This window comes from Anopheles darlingi, chromosome 3 (genome assembly GCF_943734745.1).
Source record: "Anopheles darlingi chromosome 3, idAnoDarlMG_H_01, whole genome shotgun sequence".
Lineage (NCBI taxonomy): Eukaryota > Metazoa > Arthropoda > Insecta > Diptera > Culicidae > Anopheles > Anopheles darlingi.
In genome coordinates, this window is record NC_064875.1 from 9,993,967 (window position 1) to 10,006,466 (window position 12,500).

General features: G+C 50.3%; 1 protein-coding gene across 1 annotated transcript in view; it reads left to right on the forward strand.

The window, feature by feature from the left end:
• The first annotated feature begins 24 nt into the window (after window positions 1-24).
• The window catches only part of LOC125954945 (protein sax-3-like), a 22,462-nt gene continuing 9,986 nt past the window's right edge, over window positions 25-12,500 (forward strand). Inside the window, exons 1-2 of the mRNA XM_049685655.1 lie at window positions 25-162; window positions 2,496-3,307. Of these exons, the coding sequence (XP_049541612.1) occupies window positions 3,157-3,307 (151 nt within the window). The 5' untranslated portion in view covers window positions 25-162; window positions 2,496-3,156. The remainder of the gene's footprint in view (window positions 163-2,495; window positions 3,308-12,500) is intronic.

Sequence of the window (12,500 nt, forward strand, 5' to 3'; positions counted from 1 at the left end):
GCAGCGCACGGAAGCGCACGCACGCTCGAAACGGTCCGCATCACACGCGGATGCAATTCTCCTTCACCACACAGAAAGAAGGCCTTCTGCAGCTGCCGCAAAACAATACACCTACAGGAAGGGTGAGGCAGAGAGATAAAAAAACGACAAAACCGTGTTCAAGTGAGTGAGATCGTGCATCCCTTTAGTTCTAGAACGGTTTTTTTGGTGACGAACGGTGACACGCAACCCTCGAGGAGGAAGAAGTAAGAAGAAGAAAACGTCCCCGAAGAGGATTTCCCAAAAAGTTCGTACTCGCGTGTGTGTGTGTGTGCGAGTGTTTGTGTATTGTTGTTCCCACTAACCAGGAAAGCGGAAAAGCGTGGTGGTAGTACTGGTGGAAAATCGCGTTCTTCTGTAGCGCGTTCACCGCTCCCTCTGCCAGTGCCCCATCGCAGCGGAGCATTTTCTTTGTGCGCATTGTGGTGCGGGCGTGTGTGTGTGTGCGTCTGTACACGATAGCTGTCGTAGTGTATTGGTGTGCACACGGGCAGGAAGGATGCGGGTATCCTTGCGGCGACGACGACGACAACGAATCCCTCTCATCCATATTCGAAGGGAAATGATGCAGTTTTGGAAAATGTCGCGTCGCGGAAAGGTTAGCGCATTTCGTGAACTCTCGAACACATATGCGCCGTGTGTGCGCGTGTGTGTGTGCGTCAGCACCAGCAGCAGCATCCTGCTAAATCCCGTTCCGGTGACGTGACGTGTGGTGCGGTTCGATTTCCGTTTAATCATTCATCAAACATCATCCACTCCGGATCCCTCTCAGAGATCTCGGTCTGGTCTCTCGTCACAAACCGCCGCCACCCGTATTTCGTATTGACACAACGGCAGATAGAAGGCGAAAGATAAGATTTCTCCATTCCGTTCGGCATCCGCCTTTTTCATCATCTAGCAGGCGCAGGCGGGCCCCGAACCCGAATCCGCTCTGTCTGTATTCCCGGATTTGGATCAAAGCAAACCAAGCAGACGACTGTCGCTGTCGTTGTCTCTGTCGCTGGTTGCTTTTCCTAATCCATTTTCCGTGACTCTCGTCGTCGTCGTCGTCGTCGTCTGTCTCGCGAGGGGTACCGGTGTGGTACGGGGTTTCCAAGTGGATTTCCCTCCCAGAAATAAGCCAAAAACGGAAGGAAAACTCCGAGATCTACATACACAGTCACGCACCGCGCCGTGTGTGCCGTATGTGTTTTGTCAAAACTTAAGAGCGGAATGGCGGCCGTTCCGTCACAGACTCCGACAGCATAAGCCACTCCCGCACCCCCCCTTCATCCCTTCTGTTGCGTCGTGTGCGTGCGTTTCTGTTTAGATGATGTTTCCTAAGCAGCGCACATATGCACGCACACGCAGCAGCAGCAGCCAGCAGCCAGTCAGGCGTGTCACCCCGTCCTGTATGTGTCCCTCTCTCACTCTCTCTCTCTCTCTCTCTCTCTCTCTCTCTCTCTCTGTCTCTCTGTCTCTCTTCTTCTCCCTTTCGGATGCTGTATGGTGGAGTTTGCTTCGATACGACGAAGTACGAATGCGACGAAGAGCCACAGAGGGGCCCGGTTTGGGAGTTGGAAAATCCAATTTCACACCGCAACACCGCCACCATCACCAGCACCACCACCACCACAATCACTCACCTTACCTCGGTTGTTCGGTTGGCACTATAATATCGATTAAAGTAGTCGGGAAAAGCCTGTCGCAGTATAACTATAGCAGCTCGCACTAGCTAGCGATACTAAGCATTATTGGCTACTCATACTGGTGTATCTGTCTGCCTGCTTGCATGTCTGTCTGTGTGTGTGCGCGAGCGAAAAGGATAATTGTGGCAAAAAAATGCTTCCCCCAAAAAAAACGCCGGAGCAACAAAATATAAAAATCCAAATACAAAATCTTGACTCCCTCCCCTCGGCGCGGTTTGGAAATGCCGGGGAGGAAAGGCGCTGGAAATACCCGTACACCACCACTGTACACATCGCGTGCCGAATGGAAAAGGAAATGGGAACACAGACCCTGCTGCTGCTGGTGATGGTCTGGAAACAAAACTTCGCAAAGAAGTCAAACCGATTGAATTGAAGCGCTATAGTCAAGAAAGGAAAGAAGGGACACACCGAGAGGAAATGATACAAAGTGTGTATTGCAGCCTTTAAACCGGAACTAAGCGGGTTTTTCGACAAAAAATAGCAACGCGAAGCTGCAGTGGAAAATCCCTTCCGCGCGCGCCGAACGAAAAGCAATCAAAAGGAGGCATCCTGAGAAGGGGAGAACTGAATGATGTTTAGAGTTGTTGTTGTTGTTATTGCGGTTGTTTTCCGCCTACCAGCAACCCATTCCCGGACAGCGATATCCACCACCATTGCACCCAATCCAGTCCATTGTTTAGTGTTTTGTCGGTGGTGTGGTGGACAATAGGTGATTATTGGTTGAATATTCCATACATTTCACTATCTCTCTTTATTTTCCGATCACAGCAACCAGCGACGGTGGCAACGGTAGCGATGTGCTGCTGCACCACGCGAGTACCGCAAACGATGGCAGCAGCAGGCGGTGTCGTTGTACTAAAAGTGTACTAAAAGTGAGTGGTGCGAGTGAAACGTGGCACACGGAAAACTGCCCGCAAATCATATTTTTATCCGCGTCCTTCCCTTCTTCCGTTCCTCCTCTGACCAGTGTTTGTACGTGTGTTCCGCACGAGCGTGTGTGTGTGTGCATCGAAAAGTGGCGAAGGGAGCACCGGAAAGTGTTATGATTGCTGCGGTTCGGGAAATGTAGCGAGAGGAGTCCGGAATACTGAAACAAAGGGGGGGAGGGTCGTCCTTTGGGTGTTGTTTGATGCTGGGCAATGCTCTCTAGTGTACCGATTTGTGTGTATGTGTGTGTGTGCTGAAAAAGGGAAAATAATTATACAAAAAAGAGAGAGAGAGAGAGAGAGAAAGCAACAAAACGGAAGTGCAACGCAAAACGTCATTTCGTGGCAAATCGTCTGTGCGTCTGTGTGCGTCTGTGTGTGTGTGTGTCTGTGTGCGTGTGCCCGTGTGATCAGCAGCATTGATCCGGCGTAATCGACCGGAAGAGCGAAACCAACCAGCGAGCCACGAGCGGCCGGTGGCGCGGTGTGCCAACGCCGGCCGGATGATGGCGCCGGCAGCGGTAGCGGTAGCGGCAGTGACGACGATGGCAACGAGACGACGGCAAGGAGCAGCCATCAGGCTGGTGTGGTGGTGGCAGTGGACCGCCTCGGTACTGCTGATAATTAGCAGTTTATATAATCCGTCAGTGGAAGGTGAGTACCGCAGAGTGGGAAAGAGAGATAGAGAGAGAGCAGGTCAGGGCAGGGCAGGGCTGGGCTCGGGGTCAGGTTAGGTGTGACACCGGGGCACCATTTTCAATTTTCCATTTCCCAGGACACGCACTCTCAGAACGCGACTGTGGAACGAGGGGCTTTTTGCGTGACCCTCGACCCCATGTTCGTATCGCACCTTTGAACAGGGGGGGGGGGGGGGGGGGGGGGGGGGGGGGGGCTGGCCGTCAGTAGGCTATGCAAAATTATGTTTCGTAATGTTCCGTTGCTACCTGGTTTCCCTGCATAAATGTATGGGAAGCCAATCAAATACAACGGAAAGGAACCCCCGGGGCAGGGGGAGAGGAAAACTCGCCGGTGGAAAACTACAGGAATTAAGGAATCGAAATGCCAATTCCATCGCGTGGGGATCCTAGGGTGTGTTTTTGTCATGCCAAGCGTGCACTAGCACGCGATGATAAGGGTAAACAGTAGGTTCTGGCGCAGAACGCAGTAGTGTGTCACGAGACAGCAAACAAGCGCGGCGGCGCTTCTTCGTCCTTTTTCCCTCTCCTTTCGATGGCTGTGTGTGTGTGCGTGCCGGCGACGGAAAACCGCTGCTCACGTGTTGGTGTCACGTCACATAGCAGGCGATCAATGAATTTTTGAAAATGTCATCTCTTTCACGCTCTCTGTCGCTCTCTCTTCTTCGCTCTCTCTGTTTTGTGCCTCGATGTCGTCCTTTGATGCAGCACTCCATCGGTGAATGGACGGAAGAAAGAAAGAGAGACAGAGAGAGAAAGGAATGGCTATCAATCGTGCTGTACCGCTTCAACACAGATCACTTTGATCGCTCTGCAAACTCTCTATCTCATATTCGGTCCGTGTCCGAATCTCCGAGTGTCATTCGTAACCGTTCCAGGAGAAAGGCTTCTTCAGGCTTCAGGAGAATCAAAATACGGAGAGAGAGAGAGAGAGCACGCGAGAGCGTTTGTCCTGAGAGTTGGATGTCCTTTCTCAAGTGAAAATTTTCGGGGTGTGTTACGTCTGAATGTCGGCTTTTTTGGATGACACACAAAATCACACACACACACACGCGCGCGCGGGGCTTGTCGAGGAAACAAATTGGATTGTGGACGAATCCGGTGGAACCGAGTGATGTGTTAGGATCAGGAAGCCACCAAGTACCCCAGGACCCCAGGATCACCAGTCATAAACATTTAGACAGCAACAGCAGCAGCAGCAGCAGAAGACGAAACCTTCTCTGACCTTCCCTCTGGGAGGGATCGAATTCCTCTTGTGAATATGATATTCGTCCAACATCTGGCACGCCTATCGCTTGCAGCATCCCTCTACCGGTTCGGTGTTCGGTGTCCCGTTGCGAAGAACCCCGGCCTCGAATGTCCTTTCGTTGGGTTTCTCTTGATGATGGTTCTTCTCGAAGGTCGACTACAATTGAACTCGGAATGGAACTCGCGACCTTCGGGTTTTATGTGTTCTTCTCGCAACCCTCAGACCCTCGGTGGTGGGTGTGGGTGTGAATTTCACTTCGATTCGATCGACTAAACGACCCTCTCGATCCATCTCGAGAGTGTGTGTGTGAGAGAGAGAGGAAGAGAGAGAGAGCGTCTCGCTCATAAACTATGCTCTGGTAAAACCCACAGTAGAGGCTGGGGAGGCCTCAAGGCAATAACCATATTAATGAATAACAGCATCTGAGAGGACCTTCGAGACAGGGCGCGAGGAAAAGGCCTCGTAGCGAGCAGACCAATTCTACGGACCACGGACCAAGGCTGGCACCAAGCCCGGCGTTGGATTGTCCTGGCTTGTCTCCGAAGAAAAAAGTGGTCGTCGTCGATTGGTCGATAGGCGGCTGGCTGGTCGCACGTGCTGCCGGTTTGGCGGCACATTTTCACGCAGCTCCTTCTCTCTGTTTCCCTCTTTCTTAATCCATATGCAAAAATCGGAAAATAACTCCATCCAAGAAGATTGATTTACATGAGAGGGGACACAGGGTTGGTGGTGGTGGTGGTGGTGAGCACAATTTGGTAAGGACACACGCGTGTGCCTGGGCGAGCGGCATGAATAAATGAGAATCAAATTTATTGGTCAGCTCCACGACCCGTCCGGTCAGACCAACGCACCGCTCGGATAACATCTAAATGGAAAACTGGCGGACATTGGAGGACACCCTTCCACTTTCGCCTTTCCAAGATCCTTAATCTAACTTATGCGCCATTTCAGAATTCCTCAACCTTCGCCAACCCTAAGGTGTATGATTTAGCTGCTCCATTTTTTGTGCTGGTGGTTTTTCTTGTCCGTGTTTGGATCGCTAAACACGGATCCTCAAAAATGGGGATCCCCGAGACCGGGGTTCAATATGTTCCTGGGACCCCTTCTTCTCGGGATACGGCGACGGCGTTTATGTTTATGAAGAGCATCGGTATCGGCGGTAAATCATTTGAGTAATTTATGGCACAGGAATGGTGGGCACCATGGCACTGTGTACCCGATCGTTTGCATCTTTTGCATAATTCAATCGCCGAAATCGAATTGAGCGGTGAGATATGTGATGGGTTCGCAATTTAAAAAAAGGGAGTTGTTTAAAAGGAAAACGATCTCTTGCTCTGGCAGGTTGATTTGATCACACGTTTCGATGCTTACTTATGGTATAAGTAATAATTATATTGCCACATGTATGTAATAAAAAGGCAAATGAATTATGAAGTATTTAACAAAACAGTAATATAATTTTGGAAGACACTTAAAATAGAGCAAAGGCAAGTTTATAAGTTGTTTCGTACAAGATGATGAATAATGTACAATACACACACTTGATAATAATAGGATAATCTGATCTGAAGGTAAAAGAAGAAGCAAAAAGGAACAAAGAGCTGCTCACAAAACTGGGCAACACAAACGAGGTGCTAAGAGAAACTGTGACAGGAAGTGGTCATTATATAAAGAGTATCAGATAGGCAGCCATTGGAGTTCTCAATCCTGCGAGGAAACGGTGGCACTGGAGCGTAAAACAAAGAGAGAGAAAAAAAAGAACGAACCCGAAGTAGATGACACCTCATTTTGAGGTTAGGATTAAAGACAAAGCTCCTGTCATTAGCAAACATCAAATAGACCGTTTACGGAACATAATTGGTTTCGCTCGCTCCCAAACCCCCCTCTGGCGCTGATCTAACGAGATTGTGTGTCCGAGACCGGTGACAGTGGACGTGGACCGTCCACCGGGATCGATGCCACACGGCCTTTCTTTCGCTCTCCCCGGGAGAATCCAGGATTAAGTCTTATGCAATCGAACTGTCGGCGTGGCGTGGGGCCACCCAGCTATTGTCGCAGTCTTCATCTCCCTCTTCCCTAGGGACAATTGGCCACCGGGGATTAGGGTCGGTGGGTCACACAATTTTGTCGCATTATGAAACCCGGCCCCCGGCATCGCCATCGTGTTTGGCCATCGATTTGGGTGATGGGAGAGATCAAAGTTTTTGTCACATTAGCTCCACAGAAGGAAGGGGGTTCTACCTCACTCCCTCCCCCGCTCCAAACCTTCTCGATTCTCCATTAAAGCACTGGAAAACGTCGTCGCCGTCGTCGTCGCATCGAAAAATGTCTTTTGACCTTTTCCCCGACGTCTACAGCTGCAGTGATGCAGTGAGGGTTTCCGCGACGTTGTTGTGCGAGGTGAGGGGACAAGCTAATCCTTTCTCGCATGTCATTGTGCACGCTTGCCTGCGTGCCCTTCCTGACTTTCTGGCTGGCTGGCTGGCTGACTGGCTAGCCCTGGGGCTGGTCATCCTTGCTTAACCCAATTCCGGTACACACGACACCATGGCCGATGGCGACGTTGTCCCGACAGCAGACAGTGATAAATGAAGGCCACAGCTACCGACAATCGCGAATCCCAGGCCCACCCCGGGACTACCGGAGCATATTAATAAGAATGATGTTGTGGTGACACATGGGCCCACGATCCAGCTACCGGCGGCCAAAATGGGTCCCGATCGCATAAAGCCAAGGCGGGTTCGGGGCTGCTGAATCATGGTGTGTAGCATTGTCTCGGAATGGAAAAATCGAGCTTAGAAGCTGATTTTTTGATACTTTCACGTGCGAGACACTGCGAGATGGTGCAGAGACGCCGTCGCTTCCTGACAAAGAGGGAACGAACAAAGAATTCAAGAGCTCACGCTACTTGAGTGGTGTAATCGAACGAAATGGTGGATCCAGCGCATAAAGGAAGGAAACGTTTTTTATTTCGGAACACCATTTTCCCTACCAACGCGTGACGCGGCGGCATGCAAATATTATTTTAAACGAGAAAACGCGATCGATAATCGTTCCCTATTAGAGTAGAGAGTTCCACCTCTCAAGTATTCAACCATTCGCTATCGATACAACCAACGGGGAATGGGGAAACTTCATGGGATCGATCACAGCAACCATTGGAGTCGATTAGCAGGTCCACAAAACTAGCTTTAAAATTAGTGTTTAAATAAGACAACGAAGAGCCGAGCAGTTCAACAAGCAATAGCTAAACGGAAACTGAAAATGGACTCGGAATTCCAAAAAAAACACTGCGGAGGATCGAAGATCAATAAAATGTTCAATTTTCCCTCCCCACCCCCTGTTATAACGGTTTCTAAACATTTCCCAACACCGTATTCAACAATTTGCGGTGGGCGAGCGGGGTCTGTTGACCGCGGAGGAATTCTTGCCACAACACAACTTCCTCCATCATCAGGCAAAGGTGCAAAAGGTGAGACGCCACGGACCTGTTACGGAATGTTTTCCGTGACTCGCCAATATGACCTGGAGAATGTTTTCTGCTCTATTCCTCCTTTTGTGTGTGTGTGTGTGTGTGTGTTTTTTGTTTGCGAATAAAGTTTCCCATCGAAGAAGGCCATCCTAATGGGAAAGGTGTCACACACGTACACACCGGCGACCGGAGAAGCGACCGGTTTGGAAATGGAAATCGTGAGTATCCTGACGAAGTCCTGGCGCCGCATCAAAACAGAGAAAGAGGATCAATAGTTCAAACCCTTGGGATGGGAGGGAACGTTTTAAAAAATGGATGAACGGTCGTCACATCGTCGTCATACAGGCCTCGCACCTGCCTCTTCAAATGGGAAGGTGGTTTGGAAAATGGGTTTTCCCACCTCACACCCACACTCCTCCCAAAAAAGGATCTCCCCCCCCCCCCAGGATTGTGTGGAATGCAAAGACGAGATGCTGGTAGAGAGCGAATGGCGCTCTCCGTAGGTGTAGCCAGGTAGGAAAAACAAGTGAAGAAGGGAGTAGTGTTGCGGAGTGCGGGCTGGAGTTGAAACGAGAGCAAGGACATCCAACTCCCGGATCGGTTTTTCCCTTTGATGATGCTGGTTATGCTGCTCATCGCCGTGACACTTTCTACCGGAAGCGCGCGAGAAAGAGTGAGACTGAGCTGTGCAAGGACACGTTGAGTGCGGGAGCGAGAAAGACAAGGGAAAGGGATCGGCGGACACACCGGAGGAAGTTTGGAGGCGAAACGAACTGTGTTCCAAGTGGGATGTTATTGACAAAATAGTGTGCCTTCGGTGGTAAACTCATTCAGTTGAATGGCGGAAAAGCGAACGGCGAAGAGGGATGGAAGAGCGCATTAAACAACTCAACTCTCTCGCTCACTTTGTTTCTTTCTTTCTCACACCAGGATGAGAAGCTTCTTCTCGCAAATCGTTTATTTTCATCATCGTTGGAGGTTGAACGACGGCGAAAGGGGCTGGTCACACATTAGCAATGCGCTCACACACACACACGTGCGCCTGCTTTGTTGGCTCTGGCTCATGGGAAAATCCTTTCGCGTTTTCGGTGGAAAACACTTGTCCACGTCCACGTCGAGTTTCGTTCGTTTCGGGATGAGGATTTCCATCTCATCACACCAGCAAACCTTAAAAGCCGTCGTTCCAACCAACGACCAACTCACCAAATGAAGTCATGTGGAATGTCTGGCCCTGTGCGCGCGTGTGTGTGTGTGTGTGTGTGTGTGTGACGGTATGTGCGAAAGGGTTTTAGTCGCAAACAGGATATTATGATGCTCGCCGAAAACGGAAAGAAATAGCATTCGGCAAAGTGAGAGAGAAAGAAAGCGAGAGAGAGCGATAGCGCCCGGTGTCGATGACCAAAAAAGGACAAAATGGCGATCGGAGGCACAAGAAGATAGCTCGTCCCGGAAGTAGCCCCGAGGAAGCAGACTGCCACTGGCCTCGGGCCTATTTGTGGAAGGCCTCACTTCGGTCTTACAATTAGCAAAAGTCTCCGGCACAATTCGCACCACATGCCAGCCCGTCCTTCCTTCCTTCCTTCCTTCCTGCACTACCTTACGCCGCGGGTAAAGAAGAGTTGCACACTCTAATGAGTGTATGAGACACACACACACACACACACACACACGCAGGGACAGTTCAGACTGTGTCAGCGGCTGTTATAGTGGTTCTTCAATCCTTGCCGCCTGGACCAAGAAAATGACACTTTGCTTTCACCACCGCGGCCGTCTCTGCTGACGGTCCCGGTGCCTTCTTCTACTTCTACCTTCCACCCACCCACCCACCCACCCACTCCCCACACAGGGCATGCCAAGAAGTTAATTTGACGTTCGCATTCGTAAATTGCCGCACCGTGAAAGGCGCGCACCAGAGCGTGAATGGGGAATTCGAGCGAACCGCGAACGCTTTCCATTTTCGCCTGTTCTTCCCTTCTCCACCGCCCACGTCAGCTTTTCCTGGCACCTTGGCCACAGTTTTTCGGTTTTTGGAGGAAATTTTTATTTAATTCTAAGAAAAGGAACAAAACGATCTCTTCTTCACCTTCGTTCCCCGACCCGTCCCTTTGGGAACTCCAGCAAAGGTTTCTGCCGCGGGCAATTGTGTGCCTGTTTTGTGTGCCTTACTAGCGCCAGGCACTACCGAGCGCAGTAGGAAAACTGAAGGAGCGCCGTCGGTTTTCTGCATCTTTGGTTTTATGACGAATTAAAAGAAAATGGTTTTTTAACTTTCCGGCACTGAACTGAACTGAAGCAAAAGGGGTATTTTCGGTTTCGGCGTATTTCGGAGTTTTGAAAATTAATTGTTTCGCTTCCTTGGGCATTTTCGTTGCGTTGGCGAGATTCCTTTTTAATATTCCCCACACAACACAATGGCGGTGGTCGCGGTCGTGGTCGCGGTGGGACCGTTTGGTTTTGTATAACTGCTGGAAATTGGATGGATGCCGAAAAGCAGGCCGTCATTAACGATGGTGGCATCGTAGTGTGCTGCTAGCTCGTTGCCGGCTGTCAAAATTACTAGGCACCTAACCTCACACAAAAAGTGGCAATCAACTCTGCTGTTAGTGGTTTGAAGCGTCTTTTTATCAACTTCAAGGACGAAACAAAAGCTCTCCGATATCGTATATCGTTTGGCAATGCCGGTCGCTGCTCTATTGTTCTAAAATCTTGTTCATAACCGACTGTTTAGTAATGCATCAAATCCCCCTAAAAGATGCTCGAGCTCGAATAGAAGATGCCGGTGGGATAACGAGACAGCTCACAGCTCTAACGGTACGTGCTCTGATGCCGATGCTGCTGCTGCTGCTGCTGCTGCTGGTGCTGCGGGTGGCAGAACGAGTTTGTCGCCCACACGCCGCTCACCACCCCGAAAGAGGGCCTTTGGCCTCCGACGAGACCTTACGGCGGAAGATCCGTAGGTGAAAGTCCATATAAATTCATGGCAATAAATTCCCCGAAACTTCCGGCGTGTCCCGGTGTGCGGAGCGAGTAAAAGCGACAGAACCATCGCGGCAAGCGTCTGGCAAGCGCCAAACCCACCGACCGAAAGCTGGAAGCTTTATAATGATCATGATGATGATGATGATGATGATGATGATGTTTGTGGTGCTCTGCCCTACGGGCTGTGGGTACCTTCTGACGTGGCAAAAGGGAAGGCAAGTGGTGTGTTGCATATGCATTCAGAGTGCAATATGTATGATGATGATGTTGTATTATGATAAACCCTCCACCCCAGCCGCCGCCCAGCTTTTGCAGCCGGTTCGTTTGAAAAGCAACGGAAGGAAGGCCACGGCAGAGCGTAGCATTGCTGCTACGAGCTGCCCGTTGCGCACATATGTTTCCATATATATATATGTTGGGTCTGGCCACCAGCCCCAAAAGTGGCATCATAAATTTCCGGTTTACTACCCTTCGCACCGTCGTCGTCGTCGTCGTCGGGTGGTCGTTTGATTTTTGGAAGCGCTGGCCATCGCACCGCGTACGGGGCCGGGGGACGGGGAGCAGCCATCAACACGCACGATTTTCGTGCTTCGATCCAGTGTTTCCGGGCGGCGCACCAATCGGTGCGTGTGCGTGTCTCTGAAAGGCGTTGATGGATCGGTGAATAGGTAAAGGGTAGGGGGTACGGGGGACGGGGAGGAGGTCAGTTGCTGCACTCTGATGCACTCTGATGCGTGTGAGGATGACAGTTGAAGTGAAGTGGTTGATTGAGGGACGCAATATGCTGTGGAAACATTAAAGCACATCTGTGGTTGGATGACAGAGGCCCAATGTGTGTGTGTGTTAGTACCTCCATTGTTAGTAGAAAAGTGCCTGAGAGCTAGTTAGGATACAGGAGATTTGATCTCGATACGAGATTATCTTTTAAGACTCATATGGAGAGCGTCTTGAAGGTCTTTAAACGATGTTTCTTTGTTAAAGTCTTGAGCTTTCGGGCTCTAGAAGCAATATTTGAGTTGTCTGTAGTCTAAGCCACTGCTTTCATCTTTCTTAAAATTATTACACCTTAAAAATGTCCAATTCCTGCATATGTCGTTCTCGTTGGCTTTAGCTACTCAATTCTAAATGCTGACACGTGAAGCAGAAGCATTAAAAAAGACCACATCCAAAGCAATGCCAAGTACGCCACTTTCAGAACAGAGGATTTGTCGAGAGCGCTGTCTGGTTGACAGTGTGTCTGTCTGGCAACAACACGACCACATCCGTTCTTACCACACCACAAACAACGATCCCATCCGTCAGCTCTACAACACGCTCTGCCCTGCTCTGCTGTGCTGTACGGAAAGCAGCCCGAACACAACATACATCAAACGGGGGAGCCCGACGACGATTTTCCCAATCGAACACAACAACGCGCGCTCTTCATGTCCCCGTTACCCGGTTCTCGACTCG